Source organism: Oreochromis aureus, linkage group 19 (genome assembly GCF_013358895.1).
Source record: "Oreochromis aureus strain Israel breed Guangdong linkage group 19, ZZ_aureus, whole genome shotgun sequence".
In the NCBI taxonomy this organism is placed as follows: domain Eukaryota; kingdom Metazoa; phylum Chordata; class Actinopteri; order Cichliformes; family Cichlidae; genus Oreochromis; species Oreochromis aureus.
The window spans coordinates 10,355,049-10,378,936 of NC_052960.1; the positions used below are offsets into that span (position 1 = coordinate 10,355,049).

At 38.9% G+C, this 23,888-nt stretch overlaps 4 protein-coding genes across 7 annotated transcripts; 2 read left to right on the top strand and 2 right to left on the bottom strand.

Annotated features, from left to right (window-relative positions):
* Nucleotides 1-84: 84 nt before the first annotated feature.
* On the bottom strand, nucleotides 85-5,169 carry tp53i3 (tumor protein p53 inducible protein 3). Its single transcript, XM_031736941.2, has 7 exons — nucleotides 5,053-5,169; nucleotides 3,930-4,008; nucleotides 3,619-3,792; nucleotides 3,195-3,462; nucleotides 2,798-3,010; nucleotides 1,207-1,403; nucleotides 85-1,013 (listed from the first exon to the last, which is right to left on the bottom strand). The coding sequence occupies exons 2-7, from the start codon at nucleotides 3,981-3,983 to the stop codon at nucleotides 816-818; spliced, it is 1,104 nt and encodes a 367-aa protein (XP_031592801.1). The 5' UTR covers nucleotides 3,984-4,008; nucleotides 5,053-5,169; the 3' UTR covers nucleotides 85-815.
* LOC120434953 lies at nucleotides 4,850-7,441 on the top strand. 2 transcript variants are annotated; one of them, XM_039603633.1, is made up of 3 exons: nucleotides 4,850-4,976; nucleotides 6,494-6,560; nucleotides 6,638-7,441. In XM_039603633.1, the coding sequence occupies exons 2-3, from the start codon at nucleotides 6,528-6,530 to the stop codon at nucleotides 7,265-7,267; spliced, it is 663 nt and encodes a 220-aa protein (XP_039459567.1). In that variant the 5' UTR covers nucleotides 4,850-4,976; nucleotides 6,494-6,527; the 3' UTR covers nucleotides 7,268-7,441. The 2 variants fall into 2 exon arrangements, with proteins under 2 accessions (XP_039459567.1, XP_039459568.1); XM_039603634.1 differs by lacking the exon at nucleotides 4,850-4,976 and adding an exon at nucleotides 5,118-5,194.
* A 120-nt stretch (nucleotides 7,442-7,561) lies between these two features.
* cenpo (centromere protein O) lies at nucleotides 7,562-10,811 on the bottom strand. The gene is made up of 7 exons (XM_031737001.2): nucleotides 10,788-10,811; nucleotides 10,464-10,596; nucleotides 10,125-10,276; nucleotides 9,493-9,643; nucleotides 9,072-9,343; nucleotides 8,464-8,623; nucleotides 7,562-8,047 (listed from the first exon to the last, which is right to left on the bottom strand). Exons 1-7 carry the CDS (start codon nucleotides 10,794-10,796, stop codon nucleotides 7,938-7,940), a joined length of 987 nt encoding a protein of 328 aa, XP_031592861.2. The 5' UTR covers nucleotides 10,797-10,811; the 3' UTR covers nucleotides 7,562-7,937.
* Nucleotides 10,540-22,339, top strand: slc5a6b (solute carrier family 5 member 6). Of its 3 annotated transcripts, none has more exons than XM_031736998.2 (17): nucleotides 10,587-10,668; nucleotides 10,834-10,890; nucleotides 12,322-12,781; nucleotides 12,866-12,931; nucleotides 13,850-13,901; nucleotides 13,994-14,061; nucleotides 14,337-14,491; nucleotides 15,417-15,557; nucleotides 15,888-16,017; nucleotides 16,406-16,494; nucleotides 17,900-18,012; nucleotides 18,115-18,185; nucleotides 18,264-18,350; nucleotides 18,427-18,578; nucleotides 18,653-18,759; nucleotides 18,845-18,966; nucleotides 21,355-22,339. In XM_031736998.2, the coding sequence occupies exons 3-17, from the start codon at nucleotides 12,434-12,436 to the stop codon at nucleotides 21,490-21,492; spliced, it is 1,839 nt and encodes a 612-aa protein (XP_031592858.1). In that variant the 5' UTR covers nucleotides 10,587-10,668; nucleotides 10,834-10,890; nucleotides 12,322-12,433; the 3' UTR covers nucleotides 21,493-22,339. The 3 variants fall into 3 exon arrangements, with proteins under 3 accessions (XP_031592860.1, XP_031592858.1, XP_031592859.1); XM_031736999.2 differs by having other exon boundaries at nucleotides 10,589-10,668; nucleotides 10,816-10,890; XM_031737000.2 differs by lacking the exon at nucleotides 10,834-10,890 and having other exon boundaries at nucleotides 10,540-10,668.
* Nucleotides 22,340-23,888: the final 1,549 nt, after the last annotated feature.

Here is a 23,888-nt window from a genome sequence, read left to right on the forward strand (position 1 = left end):
GAAGAGTTAAGAAAGGTGGCGATATGCCCTGGAGAGACGAGGAATAAAAATCAGTACAAACAAGACATAAATGGTTTGGACATGTGCAGTGGAGTGATAGTGGATTTATTCTGGACAAAGGATGCTGAGTATGAAGCTTCCAGGTAGGAGAAAAAGTGGAAGACCACAGAGGAGGTACGTGGATGTACTGTGGGAGGATATGCAGAGGGTTGGTGTGGCAGAAGAGAATAGATAAGGTGAGATGATCTGCTGTGGTGACCCCTGAGGATTATTATCAGGGGCAAAATTTAGGAAAATCAAAACAGGTATTTTTACAGTACAAATGTCAGGTGACTCACAATCATGTAGACATCCCAAGTCTCAATAAGCAAATGCAACAAAATTTCATCAGGCAGGCTGTGATAATAAAATGTATCTAAACTGGCAAAGATTAAAACTTATAACATTTACTGTCTATGTTTTTCTAGTTTTGTGAGTTAGTTTTCCTTTTTTCCTGAATTAACTTTTTAGTTAACTATTATAAACATTGATCATGCATTGAAATGCATATTTCTGTCATTTCTATGCTGCTAGTAGAAAATTGTGAGTAATACCACCACAGGAGAAAACTCACCTCAATGAATAGGGGATAGAAAAAGAACAGTAACACGGGACGCAATCGTAACAAAACTACAACAGAAAATGAAAAACAATGATTTGGTCTATTATTAGTAAATTATGACTATTCATAACAAAAGAAAAGTTTACAATGACAGTGGGTTTCAGTATTTGGGGAAATTTCAAAGCCAGTGCGTTTCTATTACAGTATGAATTCATCACTGTGTTTGCTCAATCTGTGGAATCACACTGATGACAATCTTCCCCATGTTTCTGTTAGCTTCCATGTGCTTATGAGCCTCTGCAATGTCATCCAGGCTAAATGTGCTGTCAATCACTGGCCTCAGGGTGGCAGGCTGGTCTGAGAAATATGGCAACACCCTGCCTGTAAAAGCTTTCACCAGGTCAGCTTTGTACTGTGAAAGGAAAATGCAAAGTACATATCAGGTCCAGTTCCAAACATATACATTACAAGAGATGTCTGAAAAGTAACACAAGCAAGTTGCCTCATTTTGGCAAACCAGACCCAGAAGAGGAAAGCGACACTGTCATGAGTCAGCACAGAGATGAAGAAACAGCTGTTGTGCCACTTCTGTTTTCAATTCTTACCTGAAGGCTGCGAGAGCGGAGGAGACTAGTGAGCAAGTGGCCTCGCTTGGAGAGCAGTTTGCCCAGCAGATCTCCCTCTACCGCCCTCCCTCCCATGGTGCCGTACAGCACCCACCTGCCATCGATGGCCAAAGAGCTCACATTTGACTCCCAGTTGCGCCCACCGATGCAATCAAGGATCACATTTGCTCCCTTGCCTGTGAAATGAGAGATTTTACAATTGCAGATGAATGCCCCTTTTCCAAACCAGAGATGCTAATCTTATTTTACATCATGGCCCACCACAGCCCACTTTGACTCCATGTCTAGTGTAAAAGTTTAGGAGTAAACTAATGCTCTGGTCTATACTGAATAAAGCCTTTAACCCAGTTTATTTGCATATCATATCCTCTTATGCAGATTTGTTATTTCAGTGACCTTTTCCACCCATTGTGTTCAAATGTATTCAAAAGTACTTCAGTGTTTTATGGTGTAGGTTAGCTAGGCTAAACAAGACCAATGAAGACTACATTTCTTCAGTGGAGAGTGAAAATACAGGAACTATTCTATCCTTCTGCTGTTTATCTGCTACTTTACTACATTAGTGCAGTATGAATGACTGTGTGGGAGGTTTGTATCAGTAGGAAAAGTTGTAAATGTTATGAAAAGACACTGAGAACTCCAATCTCTATACCACAGGTGTCAAACTCCAGGCCTCGAGGGCCGGTGTCCTGCAGGTTTTAGATCTCACCCTTGGTCAACACACCTGAATCACATCATTAGTTCATTACCAGACCTCTGGAGAACTTCAAGACATGCTGAGGAGGTCATTTAGCAATTTGTATCAGCTGTGTTGGATCAAGGACACATCTAAAACCTGCAGGACACTGGCCCTCGAGGCCTGGAGTTCGACACCTGTGCTCTATACCAGGGGTGGGCACCGAGGGCCGGTGTCCCTGCAGGTTTTACATGTGTCCTTGAACCAACACAGCTGATTTAAATGGCTAAATTATCTCCTCAACATGTCCTGATGTTCTCCAGAGGCCTGGTAACGAACTAATCATGTGATTCAGGTGTGTTGACCCAAGGTGAGATCTAAAACCTGCAGGGACACCGGCCCTCGGGGCCTGGAATTGCCCACACCTGCTCTATACCCTCCTTTGCATTTTCCAGTGACCTCGATTGGACTCTTTGGCTGGCCGATTCTCGCCTTCGAGTCTTATGCTTGACCCCTGCTCTAAACAAATACACTGTGACAGATTAAATTAAAAAAATATTTAACTAAAATTACAAAAAACCTGAAACCATGAAATTAAACCAATGTGTTTTGACTTGATTCTTCAGTATTGACGGTGGATTTTTTGGAGTTGGTTACCAAAGCTCTTTGATGTGTATTTATTAGAAAGCTATAGAAGAGCTGTGTAGCATTAAGCCCTGATTGCTACAGTGGTTGGAAACATTTAACTCGAATATGAAACCTGTGAAACAAAGGCAAAACATTTGATAGCAATCTGAAGTATGCAAAAACAATGCTATCATTAGGGATTATCAGCAGAGACACTGCACTGTCGCCTGCAGCAAAATGAACTGCATGTCATTTTCCATAATTCACCTCCAGTGAAGTCATGCACTCCCTGTGCAAAGCTCTCCTCTTTGTAGTTGAATCCAACTACAGCACCCAGTTTCTCAGCCAGCTTCAGTTTTTCTGGGCTCCCCGCAGTGACAATGGGGACACCCCGAAACAGACGAACTAGCTGAACAGCCGCTGTTCCAACTCCGCTGCCTCCAGCGTGAACCAGCACCACCTCACCCTCCTTCATCTGAGCTGGAGCAGAGAAGACAGATGGCAAGTATATAATTTGCACCAAATCTGACTTTGGCCTCTTGTTAATTAAAGAAAGTCAAATAGAAATAAATGTGACTAATTGAATAACTCAGTTGTCTAATCTTTATCCATAAAACATATACAAATGAAGAAAAACAAAGAGACACAGAAATGTTTGTTATACCAACAAAATCCAGCAATTGGAAAGCAGTGAGCCAGGCCTCTGGGATTGCAGCAGCCTGACACATTGTGAGATTAGAGGGAACGGGCATGAGAAGCTCCTCGGGCACAGAAACATATTCTGCATATCCTCCTCCACACAGCAAAGCCATGACCCGGTCATCTGGTTTCCATTGCTTTTTCACCCCTGGACCCAAGGTGTGGATAGTACCAGCTACCTCCAGGCCTATGATGTCACTCTCGCCGGCAGGAGGAGGGTACAGCCCTCGTCTCTGTGGAAAACACAAGATAACTATTCTTAGGCCAGTTTTATGCAAATTTAGATATAATTCAGAATACAGTGAGTCACAGAAGACTGAAAGCAGGCTATGAGATTTACAGGAGACAATAGCACTGTGTTATGCTCTTTTGGCTATAATATACTCTACCTGTAACAGGTCTGCTCTGTTGAGGGCAGCTGCATGAACTTTAATCAGGACTTCTCCTGCTTTGGGATTAGGTCTGGGAACAGACTGCAGCAGCAAATTCTCCGGTCCTCCGGGTACATCAACACACACTGCACGCATCATCTTGGCAACACTAACGTAATGCTTGGACCACACCTTGAACACAAAAGTAGAGTAGGCCTACATTTTTCTTTCTGACCTGCAAGTGGTGCAACAAATGCAGCAAGAAAAACTGCAGCAGGTAAAACTGAAGCAACTTTATGTAGGCTTTAATTTAGTGTTTAAACACTCACTCTGTGGCACGTATTTCTGAGTAAAAATCTTCCAGGTTGCAGGACGTGATGCATTAGATAACCTCTGCAGGGGCAACAGCTATTTGAGTGGAAAACAAAAGAGGAAATTATGATGTTAAAGCACCAGTTGTTACAGAAAAGATAACAATAATACTAATAACAATAATAATAGTAATAGTAATAATAACAATAAGCCGCATTTTATAAAATAAGTGTTATTTGTTGATATCTGCATTTTCATAGATTTGTTTAGGTGCTCCATATTTAAAACGGCAACACGCTTCAGCTCGGTTTTCAGCTCCTCTGTCTGGTGTAAAACCTTAAGAGTAAACTAATGCTGTGGTCTATACTAAATAAAGCCTCCAACCTGGTTTATTTGCATATAATATCTTTTGCGGATTAGTTATCTCAGGGATCTTCTCCACCCAGTGTGTCTAAACGTATTAAAAAATGCTTCAGTGTTTTGTGGTTTAGGGTTATCTGGGTTAAACCAGGCTAAGGATTCTGAACGAGGCTGTTGTCGTTACATGTTTTAAATAATATCCAAGCATAAACCTTTGTGAGATCAAAATTAACTGTTCACATTTGGTAACAGTCAACTCATCTCTTTGCAGTTATTAATGCCAAAGTCAGCATCTGAAGTTGCAGAAACAGTTTGACTCTCCTGTTAACACAGTTTTACATCTCTAAGCAATTACATGGGGAAAAAACTGTTTAAACCACAAATGCTGAATACAGGCCAGGAACTCAAGGGGATGAAGACATATCAAAACTATTTAGCAGAACAAAGAGAAAAAACATGGAGAAGAGACCGCGAAAAAGCGGAAAAGCCCTTATTGTAAACGTATGAGGTTTTTCTGCTTTTACATTATACTGTAATGCCCCTTTCCGTAATGCGCATGCGCATCATTCCCACACGCTTCAGATTGCAGTATTTTGAATTATGTCCGCGGAATCATTCTGTTTCATTAAATAATGTAAATCGACAAACCTGATTGATTATGCTGTTTGACCTGTGCGACTAAAACCAGCGAAGCAGCAGTGAAGGTAAGCAGCTAAAAACGAGCGAATAGCTCCTCTGCAAATGTAAATGAAGCCAAATCACTGCAGCGAATAAACTTACCAAGCAGCGATGTCAACAGCTGATCAACTTTGGAGTAACTGTGTGACATTTTGGGAAGTTTTGTTGTGCCATCTTCAAGCCTGGTTTTCAGTTTTGGCGCGGGAGGGCCAAACTCCAGAGGGGCTGGCTTTGCTTGTTAAAGGTATACCGCAAGAATTTACACCATTTTTTAAAAATGTGACCAGGACACTTCGTACTATTTTCATTTATAATAACTTAATATATACAATTAATATTTTATGGTTAACAGACACAAATAAAAGTAAACTGAGAAATGTAACAAAATAGAGTGATTTTTTGTAATGTTGGATCTTTTTTCAACTTTTTCGTTTTCTGCCTGCTGTAGCACAGCGATTTTCTTGTAAGCATAGTTTGTCTTATGTTCATGTTAATGTGGATCTAAGGGCTACAAATGTTATTTTCAATTATAAATGTGAATACTAAAAAGCAATTTTTCTTCGTTGATTGAAAACACCCACAAGAAGATGACAAATCCCAAGGTTATACAAATCATCAAATCAAACAATCAAAGGGAACCCCCCCCCCCCTAAAGATTCAGAGTTTACTGTCAAATAAGATGCTAAAAAACTTAAAGTAATGATAAAAAAATGTTTTTGCTTAAAACGACTGAAGGAGTTATTATCAAATTATTATCAAAATATTAGAAAAAGCTAATCAATAAATATAGAAAGCTAGTGGAGATCATGACCAATATATATTTATTTTATGGCTCAACCCAGAGTACTCCTAGTGCCGGTCCCAAGCCCAGTTAAATAGTGATAGTTTCACCGGGAAGCGTATTCAGCATCTTTGCCAAATGAAAAACTGGCAGGAGGGTTAGTGGATACATCAGGCCTAAGATAACATTGAGCTACCAGGCAGGAGGGTCAGAGGAAGACCAGATAAGATTCACAGATATAGTGAACGAGGAGATGAGAAAGATGGTTGGAGAAGGATGACACATTTGCAGATGATCCAATGGCTAAAGTAACAACTGAAGACTTGTGTCAAAGCAAATCTTTCTCAGTCAGAATAGCGACGATTCATAAGCTCAGTATTTCTAAAAGCACCACATCTTTAATTACCAATATTTATATAAAAGCAACAGTTTAGGATATTCTAATACCAGTCTCTGATTGTATTTATTAACAGTAAAACAAATGGTAACTCATAATGTAACTGTCTCCCAAAATGTACATTTACAATTCATTTTTTATCATAACCCCAAATAGTGAATTATATGAAGCAGCAGGGAGAAAACTGCACAAAATCAAAGTATTTTCACAGTCATTATGTAGCAGTTGTGTAACGTGAAAGAAGACCTGCTACTGTGCGGAAATTGAATCTCAAAGGAATGTGCGGATGAACAATTACTGCACACTTGCAATTCACCAACAAAGCCTCCAATAGACATGCTTTACAATAGGCTATTATATTACAGATGGTGAGACTGCCATGGGACCAAACACACCTGTATGACTGTGCTCAGAATAGTGCACAAAAATCAGGTAATAAAACTGATATTTTTGGTTTTAATCTAAAAAAAACAAAACAAAAAGCTCAGAAAATGCTTTCCTCCCCTTAGTTCTTGGATATAGTGGATCACATCTACAGAAGACCTGAACTTCAAAGAGTGTTAAGAGTGCTAAACCAAAAGGAGGACCGAGATCTGCAACGTAAGCTAAACATGTTGGATAAACAGCACCGATACGCCCAGAAAATGCTTCAACAGCGAAGGGACAAACTGCTAAATGAAGCAAGACAGGTGGTGATGGTACAAGTCTGTGAACCAAAAGCTACAGTCAGCATCGCTATAAAAGAAATCACCGAGTATGAAAGAAATGGAGACGCAAACTTCTCCAGGGCGACATACACATCTGCTGGGCGATTGCGTTCTAGCAAATCCATCTGTGAAGGATCTAAACTCGTGGAACGAGGTCGGTCTATATCGGCACCACCACCATCCACTAAACCCACAAGTTCTGTGAGACACAAAGGGAAAGTCCAGAGCAACCTGTCACTTATGCAGATGAAAAAGATGGCAACTATTGACTCAATATCAGAAAAAGAGCTGGCCAAGCAACAGCAGAAAGCCCAAGAGGAAATGGAAAGGCTGAGACTGCTTCAGAGAGAGATGTTACACAAGAAGGTGATGGAATTTATAGAGAAGCTGAAAGATAAAAAAGACATGGAGGTTGTTACGAAACTTTCGTAGAGGAATTCGAAAGTTGGGAAACTTTTAGTTTTTCACAACTCAATATCTTAAAAAAGTATTTTTTATTAGTTGTTTGATGTGCAACAAACTCCATGACTGTGCTGAAACTGAATCTCTAAAGAATGTGCTGCTGAAAAATTACTGCACACTTACTGACAACCGCTTGCACTAGACACACTTTACAATGGGCTATTGTATTACATGTGCTGAGACAGCCATGGCAACAAGCATACCTGTATGACTGTGCTCAACCCAACAGTGTGCAAAAAAATTAATAAATAAAATAAAATAAAATAGATTTTTTTCATTTCTTTATTAGAAAGAGGGACAATACATATTATTGAACATTTTAACAAATGTAAATAAGCCAGATTATAGCCTAATTTCCATCTGTAGACCCTCTGGCAGGTTGATGTTACACACAAGTTAATAGCAACATACAGAGACACTATTTACAGACCATGTATATAGAGACAAGGACAAAAAACAGTGATCACATCACGAATATGACTTTTATTGCCTGAATTTTAAGCCTTTTTGCTTGAACATTTGGAAACTTCACTTTCTTACAATTTAATACCTTTAAAACAAAAATGAAAAATTAGTAAGTACGTTACTCTTTTAGCAAAATGCAACAGCAAAACTCATTTAATACATATTAGTGAATAAATTAAACAATGCTTCCCATTTTCTTCATGGTTATTAAAGCTTTGTGCACAGGAGTCTCCATAAGTAAGCTGCAGTTTTTCTCCCACTGTGGAGAATCGGGAAGCTGTTTGTCTGCAACAAACAAAAGGAAATCAACATTAAACAACATTACCATATTTAAGTTTTATGAAGTTCTTTAACAACAACATCACATGTTTGTAAACAGACTTTCTAGACCTAATAAACGGACAAAAGTATCAGGCTGCATTACAGCAAAAGTCCGCTCAGCCACTGAAGCAGTCCTGTCACTTCATGTACCCTTTGTGGCTGACCTCTTGTGGCTCCTGAACACTTCCACTTTTGCAGTAATACTACTTGCAGTTGATTGTTGAATATCTAGGATTTCACAACCTTACTTTTTGCAATTCAGTGACTGCTTTATAATGACCATTACTTCCACAAATGTTCGTAAAACCATGTTGCATCATGCGCCTGTGGGAACGGGACTGAGTTTGTGTTTAAAACAAAAATGAACGTGAAAATCCTACCTTCACTTTCAAGATGGACTCGTGTGGGGAGACATCTGGTGTGGTCCGTGTAGTCCAGTGTGCAGAGCACAGCCGTCTTTTCTCCCGGCACAGTGAATAACAGCACCAGTAGTGAACATAAAACATTACTCTCCATCACCTCAACCGACTTATGTTTCTCCTATAAATAAAAAGCAAAACAGGGTCAATTTGATATTGTTTTAAAACAAATAGTACTTTAGTCCATAAATAGTTTGTGCATAACATTAATAGATTCGTGACTTTCAAAATCTGTGAATGGAACAAAACTTCACGATTTCTGTTGCTCATCAACACAACTACAGGTTTCATAAACAGAACTGTGCAATTGTTTAGGGCACTTTGTATTGATTACACTATAACTAAGAATATAACAAAGTGTCAATTATTCTGTAGTAGAACAAGCCCAAACGTCCAGCCAGAGATATGTGTTAAAAAAAAAAAATCTTCAGCCACCTAAACATGGAGTCAGGCAACAGATGGCTTTGCCCTCCCAGAACGCTGACATGATGGAGTCAACATTAATTGGGCGATGCCACAGCTACTGAGGGATATGGTGAAATATAATTTAAAAAAGTGAAATCTGGCACCTTAACAAGCTTCAGCTGCTGCTTGCGACCAGCAAAGGCGTTGAGATGCTGACTGAGCGTGTCCAGAAACACCCTCAGGTCTGTCTGCATGTTGTTCTGCTCAGCAAGGTTGTTTAAGGGAATAAAGGGAGGGATGTTGTGGCGATTAATTTTTACAGTTGGCTTCAGATCAATCTCCAGGTTAAAGGTGTCTAAGAAGACGTCCTCATAGGCCGTTGCGATAGATACGCACGCTCCTTTACCTTTGCGAGTCTTTATGATGTCATACCCTCCTGATGATATCAGCAAATAAAACAGAGCAGGAAAAAAGAGAGGATTACAACAGGCCAGTAGAGATCTGAAGTCACACTAGAAAAAGTTAGTGAAAACATCTCCATGTGACACTGAACCAGAGGAAATAATACTGCAGCTAGGCTGATACCAATGAGGTGATGAGCATGTAGAAGATCTTTCAGCTGAGTGTGTCTGGCCATGAGCCGCAAAAGTTTTGAGTTCTCCGACTCTTCCTCCATGTTCTCCTCTTCTTCATCTGCACACTGTTTCTCCATAGCCAACCTCAGTTTCTGGAGGTCCTGTAACAGGAAAGTGTAACCAGCATGTGAAAGTGATGTAACGTTTCAGACCCAGTTCAAATGTGAGCATCATATGAATATGAAATCAGCTGGTTTATCACTGCTTTCTCACACCTAAATAAACAATCAGGATCTGAATCCCATTCAAAGATACTATTTTATGCCTGTCAAACTGTGGTTCATCTCTCGAGTTGTGTACCTTCTTTAAGCTTGAATGATTTATAGATCAGTGTTAAATGGCTTAACAAAGAAATACAATATTCTTCTGAAAATGGTCAGGTATGGATGAGTACTCTACTGTAGTATATAAGTAAAACACTAACATAAACTACTATATTTTTGATAAAGATTACAATGTAATCCTACTATAAACTGTATATTTTATGAATATAAATACGCCTTATAATTTTATAAGTTTATCACGTGTTTTGCGTAAATATTTGTCCGCTAAGTTAGCTTCTGCCACCATGAGTCCCCAAACCTGGTGTGTCTGTATCTGTGCCTTCAGCTGCTCTCTCTGGGTCTTCAGTGCTTCAACTTTAGCCTTCAGCTCCATCACACGACTCTGCTGCTGAAGCTGACTTTTACGACTCCTGGCTTGAACTTCCAGCAGACTCAGGTGACTCAAAACACCTTCGGATAAAGCACACATTTACTAACTTCTAAAGGACACAAACGAATGTTTTACTGTTGTATTGTTGGGCTAATAAACATTAGCTCATAGCATTAGCAGGCTAACGAACTTTGCATCACAACAATGTTCTTTATAAGCTAGCTTGCGGTGTCGCTAAGCTAGTTAAAAGCTCTCGCTCCGAGGTACCTTTCGCAGGTGCTCGCTCCATGTTTCCCGAGTCTTTTTCTTTATTTTTCTGTACGTACTTGATCCGATGTAAACATCCACTCGTCTTGCAAGTTTTCGATTTTGGCGGCTGTTGCGTCACCAACACCGCCCACTTCTCCAACCCCGGAAGAAAATTAAAAACAGTTTGCGATCACATGGAGCAATGGAGCGACAGATTAGCATGGTAAGTGTGTTCAAGTCCTTTTTTCAACATAGCATAAGTTTAAACACACAAGACTCACGTTTATTAGAAAATACAACCCTTGATTTTTAATAAAGTCGTGATTTAATTCATGGAAATACCTTCCTCATCAAGTTTTAACTAACGCAGTGCTCTTGAACGTCTCAGTGAAAGGCATGGTGACGGTTACACTCACCCGGATACCCGCAGTGCTGCCCTGTAAAGGTAACCCTGCTCAATGCTGTTTTACCTGTTCGTGCCTCTGCCAGCACACTGTTTCCTCTCACACATCATGCTGTCTTGATTAGGGCCATTTCCTTCATACCCAGTCAAGTTATGCAGGTAACGTTACAGACGGTCACGGGACAGTTATTTATAACTAAAATATCAAAGCTACAGCAACAGTGTCTCCAAGTCAAGTAAAAGTCACTTTTAAAATCCTGCATCATGCTTTGCCATAGTACAGCGAGGCTTTTGTGACCTTGTTGTATTTTGTGCGCCTCCTTTGTGGGGTTTGAGGCAAAATGATCAATTAATTGATCAGCAGAGATTTTTACAGTATATTAATACCTAATCTGGCTCCCGGCCAGATGAAAGGATTTCAACCTTCAGTCTGTTTTAATGTGGGAGGAAATCAAAACAAGATACATGAGGATGCCACCCTGGGCTCTTGGGTGACACCTATTTGTGATGCTAAAAACTCCCAAATGTTTTGAAAACAATCTTCTTATTTAACCGTCCTAGGTAATTTTGCTTGATTTAGTTAAGCAGTCAATTTAAAAATACTGCAACCCATGTGAATTTATTGTACATTCCACTGAAATATTTTTATTGGCTGTATATTTCCAAATAGGAAAACGCGTTTTAAAATGACCTTTTAACCCCTCTTCGCCACAGCTGGAAGCGCTTGTTTAAACGTTTGATGTCATTGACCTTGAAAACTCACAGTGATTGGTTCCTGCTGTAGCTCAGGAGCAAGGAACCTCCCCCTTTCCAAAACAGCTGACATTATTTTTGGATCAGCACAAGCAGGGAAAAGTTGACATAGTGAGAGGTTACGTGACTTAAGTTTGTCTGCTTTACATTGCACAGATTGGTGATATTCTCATGTAGCAGCCGTGCTTTGATGCAAGCATTACAGTTTAGTGACAGCAGACTCAGTGCTGAATCTGTTTGTCTGAGCAGGAGCACAAATAGCTAAGAAAAGCACAAGGAAATCAGCTGTGTGCAGAAGTGTTTCTTCTCCCACTTTTGCAAAGTTGTTGTTGTTGTTTTTTTATTTTATCAGCAATAAGGGCTGAATAGAATAATATTACATAATATAAATAATAACTCTGGATATCTGAGCGGATCTCTTCACATGCAAATGATAAATAGACTGGTTCTTAAATAGCGCTTTTCAAATTTACCTGAGCACTCAGAGTGCTTTATAAAACACTCACAGATTCACACCCTTTCATACAAGCACTTTTTAATGCTTAAGTGCTTTCTGTCTGACGTTTATACTTCAATGGATGCATCAGAGAACAACTTGAGGTTAGTATCTTGCCCAGGAATCAAAGCATCAACCTTCCAATTCATAGATGACCTCCTCTACCTCCTGAGCTGCAGCCAGCCCACATGCATATTTATTCAGCTTTTTTTGTTTCCTTCAAGGTTGTTGGACTGTTATGACTGATGGGTGTGAACAAGGACGTTTCCTATTTTTCTGACTGTGTGTGTGAAGAAGCACACAATCTTCTCAAACTGCAGCCAGGAGACAATCAAGATGGACCCGTCCGACCAGAAGTTCTTCACGGTTATAGACTATGTGATATTTGCCGTCTTACTCGCTGCCTCTATGGGCATCGGGCTGTACTACGCTCTGTCTGGTGGGCGTCAGCGTACGACTCAAGAGTTCCTAATGGCAGACAGAAGCATGGGCTGCCTTCCTGTTTCCCTCTCGCTCATTGCCTCGTTCCAGTCGGCCGTGGCTATCATAGGCGTACCAGCAGAGATCTACACGCACGGCACTCAGTACTGGTTCATCGGCTGCGCCTACATCCTGGGCCTCCTCATTCCAGCTCACATTTTCATTCCAGTGTTTTACAGACTGCGCGTCTCAAGCGCTTACCAGGTTTGCTGAAGCATTTTCATTTTTCACCAATACTCAGTTAAAGCGAGCTTATCTTTAGATTTCTTATGCTGCTTTGTTTCACAGTATCTTGAGCTGCGCTTCAGCAAAGCAGTACGCATATGTGGAACTTTGACCTTCATCTTTCAAATGGTGAGTGCAGCATAAAGTGCGATAACACAGGATGTGCTGATGCAAGGTTTTTTCCCGATATTTGATATTCAAATACCACAGGTACAAATATAACATCACTGCTGTCTTTCTCACATGAGTAAAATATAAATAACCTCCCTTGTGTAACCCATTAAGATTTTTTTTTAATGTAACATCACATTTTATAATAATGGTATTCTGTAGGGGTGGTGCCAAAAAATAAGTTTAGGCTTAAAGGTATTTTTATTTATTTACAACTAGTAAGAAACAAGACAGAATAAGTGTAAATGAGAGGGTTAGAGGTGTAACAGTGGTAGTGAAGGTGGATAAGTTTAGTGGAGGTGGAGATGGTAGCGTTGAAGATGTTAAGATTTTCACTGAGAGGGGCCAAAATTGGCAAGATTGGAAATGACTACATCAGAGGGACGGGTTAGATTGAGCAGTTTGGAGACAAAGTTAAGATAAGGCTGAGATGGTTTGGACGTGTGCAGAGAAGAGAAGATACTGGACAAAAGATGTTGAAGGTGAAGCTGCCAGGCAGGAAGAAAAGGAGGATGACTACAGGAAAGATTATGGATGTACTGAAGGAGGACATACAGAGGAGGATGTTAGAGATGGTGTGAGATGGAGGCAGATGAGCCACTGTGGCGACCTTTAAAGGGAGCAGGCAGAAGAAGAAGGAGAAGAGGAAGACTGATACCCAGTAGCTATGTCATGTTGTACCAGCTCTAGTTTTAGTTTAAGCAGATATAATAAAGCAGTGTAAATATTCTCTTTTTTACTCTCAGCTATAAGGAAAATAAACTTCATGTCACTTTGCACATTTAGTGGACAGCTTTAGTGCATTCAATAATATAACGGCCTTAAAGTTCTAAGGTTTTTCTATGAAGCTGACATTTTCTTTTTACCCAACTGCAGGTTATCTATATGGGAGTTTGTGTGTATACTCCTGCCTTTGCACTAAATGCAGGTAAGAAGAGGTCATTTATCTTTTTTTAACTTCCTCATTGAATTTAACGAAATAATTCTTGTAGTTCAGTGGGTTGCTCTCTGTTTTTGCAGTCACTGGGTTTGAACTATGGGGAACAGTGCTGGCCACTGGACTAGTGTGCACGTTGTACACGACACTGGTGAGTTACATCACAGGCTCAGTTCGCACATCCTTCTACAAGGGCTTTGAATAAATTAAGATTTCATTGAGCTTAACCTGATAGGAATGACTTGCTCTTCTGTCAACACTGACTTTGCTTTTCTAAAAAATAACTTGCAAGATCTGACAAAAAAACCTGCAAAAAAAAATACCCATAAATATTTTTTAGTAGGGTTTTTATTTTTGAGTAGCGAACGACTACTTCTTAATTCACATATGTAGCCTTTTAATGCTTTCCGTTCCTTTTCATCTCAGGGTGGTTTGAAGGCCGTCATCTGGACAGACGTCTTTCAGACTGTTGTGATGTTTGCAGGGCAGCTGGCTGTCATTGTGGTGGGAGTGCAGAAGACTGGAGGAGTGGCTGATGTTTGGAGGAAAGTCTGGGAGGGAAACCGCATCTCTGGTCTCGAGTGCGTTTGAAGTTTGTTTAACGGAAACGGCTCTTTATAGAGTTTTCATATGAATATGTAAAATATGCAGGCAAGGGGCATGATATTTGATACTGAAAGCTTTCTGGGGTGTACAACACTTCCCATGTGAGCACACAATAGTTGCATGCAGATAAAGATGGGGGGGGGAAATAATCCAGATGATAGTCAAATACATCGCATACTCCAATAAAGCTGTCGTAATTTTTTGCACCGGCAATCACACGAAACTTCCTTCTTTCTAACAGTCTTTCGAACAGCTGCAGAAGTAAAGCACTTTGAAATCTAATGCTTCTTTTTGTTGTAGCTCGTACATTTAATAACGACAGTGCGGTTTTGTCTGGTGAGAAATTGGGTTTGCATTTGGTTATTAAAATTTATCTGCATTCTAAACAATGACTGGCAGACGGAAACCAATATCACCTGGCTCCAACGGGAGCTGTAAAAATGTGTCTGTTGACACCTGAGGCTATTTCAGCAAAGTAGTGGTTGGATTTACATGGATGTGGAAAATCTGAAAAAATGTTTGCACACAGTCTTACAAACGAAAAACAATCCTAAAAGTTAAATGCAGGTTATAGTACTGCACGTGGCATTAAAACCTCCACTTATTTAGTAGAGGGAGGGAAAAAATAAATCAAATCTAGCTTGAATGTGTTTCTCTTCAATATTTAGTACTTGCAAATCTTTGTTTCTGCAGTTTTAAGAAAGGTTTTGTCAGCTAATGATTTTTTATTAAATTAACCCAGGACTGTATTCTTCAAATAGTATATTTGGAATCATTACCTGCTGTTGCAAGTTTACTCTACACTGGAAGCTTGTTGAAAAGAGCTCCGGTCCATGCATTTGATTTCATAAGATATAGTCTTTAAACTGCATCTCTCTCTCTCTCTCGCCTGTGATACAGTCTAAACCCAGATCCGACAGAGAGACACACCTTCTGGACTCTTGGGGTCGGTGGGGTCTTCCTCATGCTGTCCCTGTATGGTGTGAACCAGGCTCAGGTCCAAAGATACCTCAGCTCACGCACAGAGAAAGAGGCTGTCAGGTAAGCAGTGGCTTTTATATTAAAGCAAAGATTCTTGTGAATTCATACTGATAATATGTTCTACAGTTATTCATAACACAACAAAAATGGAAGGAGACAGTAGATGAGCCTCTAAATATTTTATTTCAAGCTGGCTTGTATGTATTCATGTGCTTTATTAAATCCTGTGGCTGTTAGATTAGCTGTATGTGTTAGCCACTCTGCCCTGCAAGTTTAAAGGAGGGTGCTCAAAAAAAAATGAAAAAACATCTGCAAAAAGAATGAGTGAAATAAAAAGAAAATGACAAGACTTCAAAGTTAGCACCTTATTATGTTCCCAACCTCCCGCAGGTCTTGCTACATGGTTTTTCCCTCCCTGCAGCTGGCTCTGGCTCTGAGTTGTGTGATGGGGCTGGTCATGTTTGCACGTTACTGTGGAGAGGACCACTCTGACAAGCTGGCCAGTTCTTCACGGGATGCAGTGAGTTACACTGTGATATGTAATGTTTTTAGTGTTCCCATCCATCCATCCATCCATCCATCCATCCATGCATGCATGAATGATGAATATTGCATAACTGTCATACTCTTTTCTGGAGTGAACAAAATCTGAAGTGAAATATGAAGGATGATCAAAAATATTCATGCCAAATTAAATAAAGTACCCCTGAGGGCGCATAAAACACAGCAGCATTGGTATTTGCATATTTTATAGTGATACCTTTCATTACATTCGACTCATCTGTTTCTCTAGTGTGTTTTGGACGTCAGAGATGATACAATATGTGTTTTGTTCCTGGCAAATTATAAATTTATGCAAATCGAACTGAACGTACCAGGAAGATATGTTTATAGTTTGTTTTCCACAGATGGTGATATATTTTGTGATGGATATGCTGCACGGTCTGCCTGGGCTGCCTGGACTCTTCATTGCTTGTTTATTCAGTGCAGCACTCAGGTACGGGACTTTCCACAGTTTCTGCAGATACGGGATACTTTTTACTACCAATCCTCTTTCCACAGTATTTCATCACTCAGCATTAGGGTTGTCATGATACCTGCATTATCTACTTATCGTCATGTATGGACACAATTTAAATAATTGTCCATGACCCCAACATTGCATGATGTTTACATGCATCCTTGTTAAAAAAGGAAACATTTTAACTTACATTTCCAAAAGAAAAGCAGGTTTTTCACTCTCATTAAAACTGAAGAGACAAAAAATTGCTTCGTTTTTTACTGCAATTTGTCGCTGTGCTGATCTTTGTGATGCAGTTTCACTGTCAGTGGGGCACAGGTACTGCTCCTACACACACAGAGTGAACCTGGGGGGTGTACTACAAACCAAGATTAATGGATTAGTGTGCTATGTTAAGTCTAAAGTCATAAATCCCAGTGTAAATAACCTGCTGCATTTGTAGGCTATTCGTCATGAAGAATACTATAAAGGTGGCTCAGGTTAGATCACCATAGCAACTTCTGTTGAACAGCTAACCTGGTCTGGAACAGGTTATGTTCACAGTTGGAAGTGACTCATTTTCACTATTTCTATTATTTACAGTATATTTAAGTGTTAGGTTTGATTTGATTCTCTGCTGAAGGAACCTGTTTTACCTGCAGAGATGTAGCTTAGTAATGCCACCAGTTTAAGCCCAGCTATAAAGTTACAGCGGCACAAACTGTTGCTTTAATTTTACAGCTGCTAGTCTCATTGCCACTAGAATTTACATTTATTAAGTTGGTGATACAGAAAATATGTAAGTGTTTGTGTTACATTTATCGGTCATTTTATCTACAAACGTGACTTTTAGTGACTTTTACTTTGATCTTGTGACAAACTCTCCTGGTGTCCATTATATTGTGACTCAGAACTGCATAACTTTTATCTTTTAAATGAATCAACATTAAACTTTCAGAGCTCTAAGTTGCAGATGCCACATATTTGTGTGTACAAAAAAATAATAATAATGATAGCCACTGTTGTGTTACGTGTTATCTCTGATAGGAATTGTAGGCTTTGTCAAGTGAGTAAGCATAAAGAGAACCTGACTGTTTATGTTGAGCTTGCTTTATAGCTCTGTTGTGGAGTTGAAACACTGTTCGATTCTCTCAAACTCTTTATCTCTTGAAGATAATTAATAAGAGCATTTCCTCAAATTTGTTACCAAAGTTCACTTGTACTCAAAGATAAGACTTGGTACAGGCCTATAATACAAGGTGGTAACTGTGGTTGTTTATCTTTTTCATCAACTCTTATTGCTGTAATGATTTGGTAACTATAATTAAAGAGTTCAAGAGGTGAAACATGCTTTAAATGTGCATTTTAAAGTTACACGTCCTTGTTTGCTTTTCTTGTTTAGCACCATATCGTCGGCCTTTAACTCTTTAGCTACTGTAACAATGGAAGACCTCATCAAACCGCAATATCCTGCCATGACGGAGGCGAGAGCGACCCTGCTGTCCAAAGTTTTAGGTCTGCTCTCTGAAGCTTTAAGTGTTGCAATTTGTGAATTAAAGCAGTGAATTGAAAATGATGCTTTGACCCTAAAGTTTATACTTGTGTCTCCTTAATAAGCTATGTCCTATGGACTGCTCTGCCTGGCCATGGCGTATCTCACTCACCTCATGGGTGATTCGGTTTTACAGGTAAGCTCACACCGGTTATAACTTTATAATCAACAGACTTCAATGTTTGGACTAAGTGTTTATCATATTTAACGTTAGGTTGCTTTGAAAATCTTCGGCATGATTGGTGGTCCTATTCTTGGTCTGTTTTGTCTCGGGATGTTCTTCCCGTGGGCCAACTCCATCGTAAGTTGACTTCAAACGTAAATTCACAATAATGCTGTTTATTTATTTATTAACTTATTTTGGTAATTGTTTCCAGGGAGCTCTGGTAGGTCTGTGTGCAGGACTGGTTGTGGCTTTCTGGCTCGGCATTGGAAGCATCCTCACTCGTAGCACAAGACCATTACCACTTGAATGCAGCGCCAATGCAACCATTGCTATTCAGACAGCGTTCAACAATATCACTCTGAGGTATGGATCACTCCGGCTGCACACTGTGACCTCTCCTCATTGATCATCTCCTTAAGCATCTCTTTGTTCTTCAGCCAACCCTCTGGACTCAAGAGATTTTACTCCCTGTCCTACATGTGGTACAGTGGATTTAACTGCACTACAGTCATTTTAATAGGCCTGATTATCAGCTTTCTCACAGGTAGGTGAGCTCTTATGCATATCTTTATTGTCCATAACTTTTCTTTATAAAATGTTTATTAGAAATTCTAAATTATGTTTCTCAGGCCCAACAAAGGAAGAAGATGTGATGCCAGGAACACTCTATCCCTTGTTAGGAAAACTTTTTTGTTTTCTACCTGAACACCTGAAGAAGAAGCTCTGCTGTGTGACTCCACTGGGACAAACGGTGAGTGAAAAGATCGATTTAATAGCAAAGAACCTTGCAACGTTCTGTATATATAATGTATTTGCAGTAGAATAATAGTAAAGCATTATGTAAAGATGGTGTAACCCCCGGTGACACAGAGATGACGTTTTGAAATGTTTACTAGAATTTGGAAGAGCAGGACTTTTTTCAAGAGCCTCTTTTCAGGATCATGATTTGCAGGCGGTTAAAGTGGGATTTGGCAGGTGGGGAACAATACGATTAGGCATAGTGGTGCAGCATGGGGAACAAAATTACTTAGAAATAAGTCAAAATAATTTGTTTTGTTCTTTCTGCCCTTTTTAGCCAACCGAATTCTGCATGATATTAGTAACTGTTACACAAGCTTTATAACTAATTTCCAACACCTAGACCTTTCCAATAAGAAAGGTACAATTCAGTGAATCTAATCAGCATCATCACTTTGAATATACATTCATGTCAGCCACCCTAGAGTAAACATTCCAGGACTGTAAACTTTAACACATTACTCCAAACTAACCAGTTTAGCCTGTCCTAAATTTCCTGATATTTTCATCCAGCCTTTGAATAAGACAGAATTAGTGTACTTCAGTTCATTGTGCAAGAAATTTTCACAAAAATGTAATTCAGCAACACATCATTTATACATACATATCTGACTCAAAAAATTCTAAAGTTAATTACAACATTACATATACACTTTAAAATTCCAAGCATGTAAATTTCACTTTCTAAGCAGTGCTTGCCTTTGAAAATAATCATCCTTCCTTTCTTGTCCTGTCTTTCTTGCATCTTTTTCCATCTCTGATAGTGCCACATACTAACATTTTATTCTAACCCTGTAAAATACAGAAAGTGTCATTTAAGCCCGTATACAAACTGCACAGAAGCAGTTTGTTTGTAGTGTAGTGCGACCACAACTTCACATCTGCATCATGAACCCATTGCAGAGTTGAAAGCGAAAAAGGATGAGTTGAATGTGCTAGCAGGCCATGGATGTAATTATTTTCTTATTATTGAGCAAATATCTATATGCTGTCATTAGAAGCAATGCCAGGCTGCAGTACATGCAAAATGAACTCATTCAGTAGTAATATGTATGAACCTGCGGATTAGATTTATTTATTAACTGACTGCTAATTGCCAGGATTAACACTGCAAATTGCAGATGGTTCAGTCGTGCAGTCATTTAAAACTAATTTTTATTGAGCTGACCTGACAGGCTGATGAAGGCTATTGCAAAATTTAGGTGCTACAACCTGAAAAGCATGGTCTCCTTTGGATTTAAAGTAAGAATTGAACAGTTAGACTAATCAGATAATCAGAGAGACTCTAATCAAGAATATTTCAGTCTTGTGTAAGGAATCCTCATATCAGTCAGGGCTATGTAAGAAACTCATAGTTCCTTTTAGACTAAAACTGAAAGAGGTGCATTCACCTATTTGGGAGGACTTAAAAGGATTCAGGACTGGGTGACTTCATTCATCTTTATTATAAGTAATTTATCCTAACTGATTCATCAGAGGTTGTATTCTTGCAGGAGTAAAAATCTGGTCTCAGAGACATTTTTTATTATGTTGGAGATGAGAGAGTGTTTGATATGGAGGCATTAGGAGGGATTATCCGTAAACATCTTCAGGCACCACTTAATATGATGCTGCTTCCCCTTCTTTCCCAAAATCAGACTAAATATTATGTATGCTTGCTTGCATTTTGTTCATATTTACTCTGCATCATTTAGAGTCAAAATTCAGAGGTTGGCAGCAGTCAGTCATTGTAACAGTTTATGGAAATGTGTAGCACAAAATTTGGTGGGGGGGCACTGGTCTATCTGGTTTTAAAATGTTTTCAATGTGTCAGATTCTGTCATGTCATGTAGCATACCCAATACAAATGTGTATGCTCTTCCTGATGCAGCTTTCCCAGGGTCTTATCTGTTAATGTGGTTGCACCACCACTTCAATAAAGTCTGAAATATTTCAGGAGTTTGAAAATGTTTTAAAGTGGCTCCTTGTAAAATCCTGTCCATCTCCACTGTTAATCCAGTTTTTTAATCTTTTAGCATCTGTAAAATGAATTCCTAGCAGTAGCAGTATGTGAAGCATCCCTGGTTTGATCCCCCTTTGGGGCTGTGTCAGAAAGGATCTCTGGCATAAAATACCAAATTGAACATGTAAAGCTACCTTGTGTGGAGCCCGCTTGTGAATAAGGGAGTGGCTGCCAGTAGCACTTAGCATAATGTCAGCATGCTAACTAACATGGTGTCTATAATCAAAATGATCACTGTTCATCATATTTGCTGCTTTTTCACAGGTATGAATATTTGATCAAATCAGTTTCCTTATGTACGTTTTTATCTTTTTAAATTAAAAAAATATATACATATAGCTTGCAGCACCACAGAGGCAACCTTCACAACACAAAGAAGGCAATGGACTGGCATTCCCACAAGAAGATAGATCATCACTGGAAGAGAGGGAAAGCTTTCTTCCCGAGACTTTGGTAGAGTATGAAACCGCAGTGTGACGTCGACGTCTGTCACAAGAGGCTCTATTCAGCTCACTCTAAAAATTTACATGTAGAAGTTGTGAATATCGTTCACATTAGACTGATGCCTGCAGCATTCAAAGCTACAAATTTTTCAACATTTAACATCAGTTTTTTTTTTTTCTATTTATGTCAAAAGATTCAGCTGAACCTGTTAGTGTCTGAGTCAGTTATGTCTTACTTACATACACTACTTGTCAGCTTTATGTGAATGCAGCTGACAAATTGACCTTGTACTAGGCCCTGAGGCAGCTCCTCGGTTAAACATCCGTTTTAGCTTTTCTTCCATTAAGCAGGTTTATTCTGATTGAGGGACCCTCGCAAACAGCAGAGCCAAAGCTGAGTCCCTGAGATGATTATCTTAGGAATATCCACTCTCACCTTGACATAAATGAGCAAAGACTATAGAGGCAACTTTCACACCGAAACTTTGCACATATGCCAACCTCATTATATTTTGCCCATGTTAAATTTGAGCATCCCCTATTGAAACAGTATAAAAAACTGCAGCAAGTAGGGTGAAGAATAACAGACTCACTTCAAATTGTTAGCTGCTTTCTTGAAGGTTTTTCCTGAGTACATGTTAAAAAGCTGAACTATGCTGATATATGTCAAAATTGATATGTTGGGAGTTTGACACAAGAGGAAAAGAAGTAAACATATTTTATGGTGATATTTTCTTTGTACTTGATGACTGTTTAGCACTACTGTGGCTGTTTGAAAAATGGTCCTGTGAAAAGATACTGCCTTGTCTGTTAAGAATGTATGATTATTACTTGACCGAAAAAGTACAAAATTTTCTAGAATTAAAGATTTTATAGTTACATTGTTGTCTTTTGTGTTGTTTTCATTAGTTTTTGTAGTTTTATGTTTTGACTTTTTTATTCATTTCTTTTTGTCTGTAGTTTTGAATAGATTTGTTTCTGTAAGTTTTAAGAAAATGTTTAAGGTTTAGTTTTTTATATGATTGAAATTGTTTATTTGATTTTTATCCTCTAATATTGGGGTAATTTCACATCTTTAAGAAGTTTAGAGTAAATATTAAAGTAAACACAACACTTTGTAAAAGGAATTGGCCCAGAGCTACACAATCATCCCAGTCTCAGTGTTAGGAAGTACAAATGATTCCTTATGTTTGACATGTTCAAAAAGTCAGTGAAACTGGTCGATATGACTGAAACTAGCACCACTTAATGAACAATGTCAGCCTATTGTTCATTGAGTGGTGCTAGTTTCAGTCATTATGCAACGTACTGCTTTTAAGGTGGGGAAACCTGCAGTCAGCTGAGGCTGAAGAAGGCACCTGGATGAGTGACGAAACGTTTCTCCCACTGAAAACGCTACGTCCAGATGAACAGAATCAACCTTTTGTGTTTTGTTTTGTTTTTGTTTTCCTAAGTTTTTATTTTATTTTTGCGGTTGCCAAGTTCACAGGGCCCTGCACAAGTTTCACACATGAAGATCAGTATAATGTAGTTGGAGGACTGTGTTTAAATTGTATTTAATTCCAAAACAGTTGATTACTTTTGTTAAACTTCTTGAATTAAAGATGGAAGTCTACACTTCAATTGCATATTGATTGTTTGATTTAAAATCCACTGTGGTGGTGTATAGAGGCAAAATGACAAAAATTGAGTCCCTGTCCAAATTTACAACTAGTGCTATTTATAATTAGCTTGCATTAAAACTATAGGCTTGGTGTTTAAATGATTGCACATTTTTCAAACTTACTCAAACATCGTACTGAGTCGTACTTTCCTTAAAGCAATTTGATTTTTTCTTAACTTGCATGCACCATACAATGTATATAATAAGTAATTGGACAGAAAAACACCAACAGTATTAGGATTTAAATATATGAGCTATTTTCCGGCTAGTTACATCATTAAAATGCTGTTAATGTAAAGATCTACATTCCAATCATGTATTCAAGTCACAGAATATGATCATTTAAGCTTTTAGACACTTTTTACTCTTGTACATTTTGAATGCGCTATTTTATTTATTTTTTTAAACTTTGAGTCTCCCTTCATGCACATGTTTTCAGTTGTTGCTGGTTAGATTTAGACTTCTCTACAACATTCAAACTAAAAGAAATGTTTTGCATGTTCATATCAAGTTTGGGAGAAAGCAGCTTTTATTCTGGATGTCCTTTTTTAAAGATAAACAAGGAAGTTTCACCTCCTATTTTGCCAATACTATCTTTTTTCTTTTAACCAACTGATAAGTCATCGATTTAAATAATATCCAGATTGTTAAGTTGATGAATGAAGATATTATTTTAGAAATATATTATTACACTATTACTACAGTGTTATCATCAGAGGCAGGGCACACCCTGGACAGGTCGCCAGTCTGTCGCAGGGTTACCACAT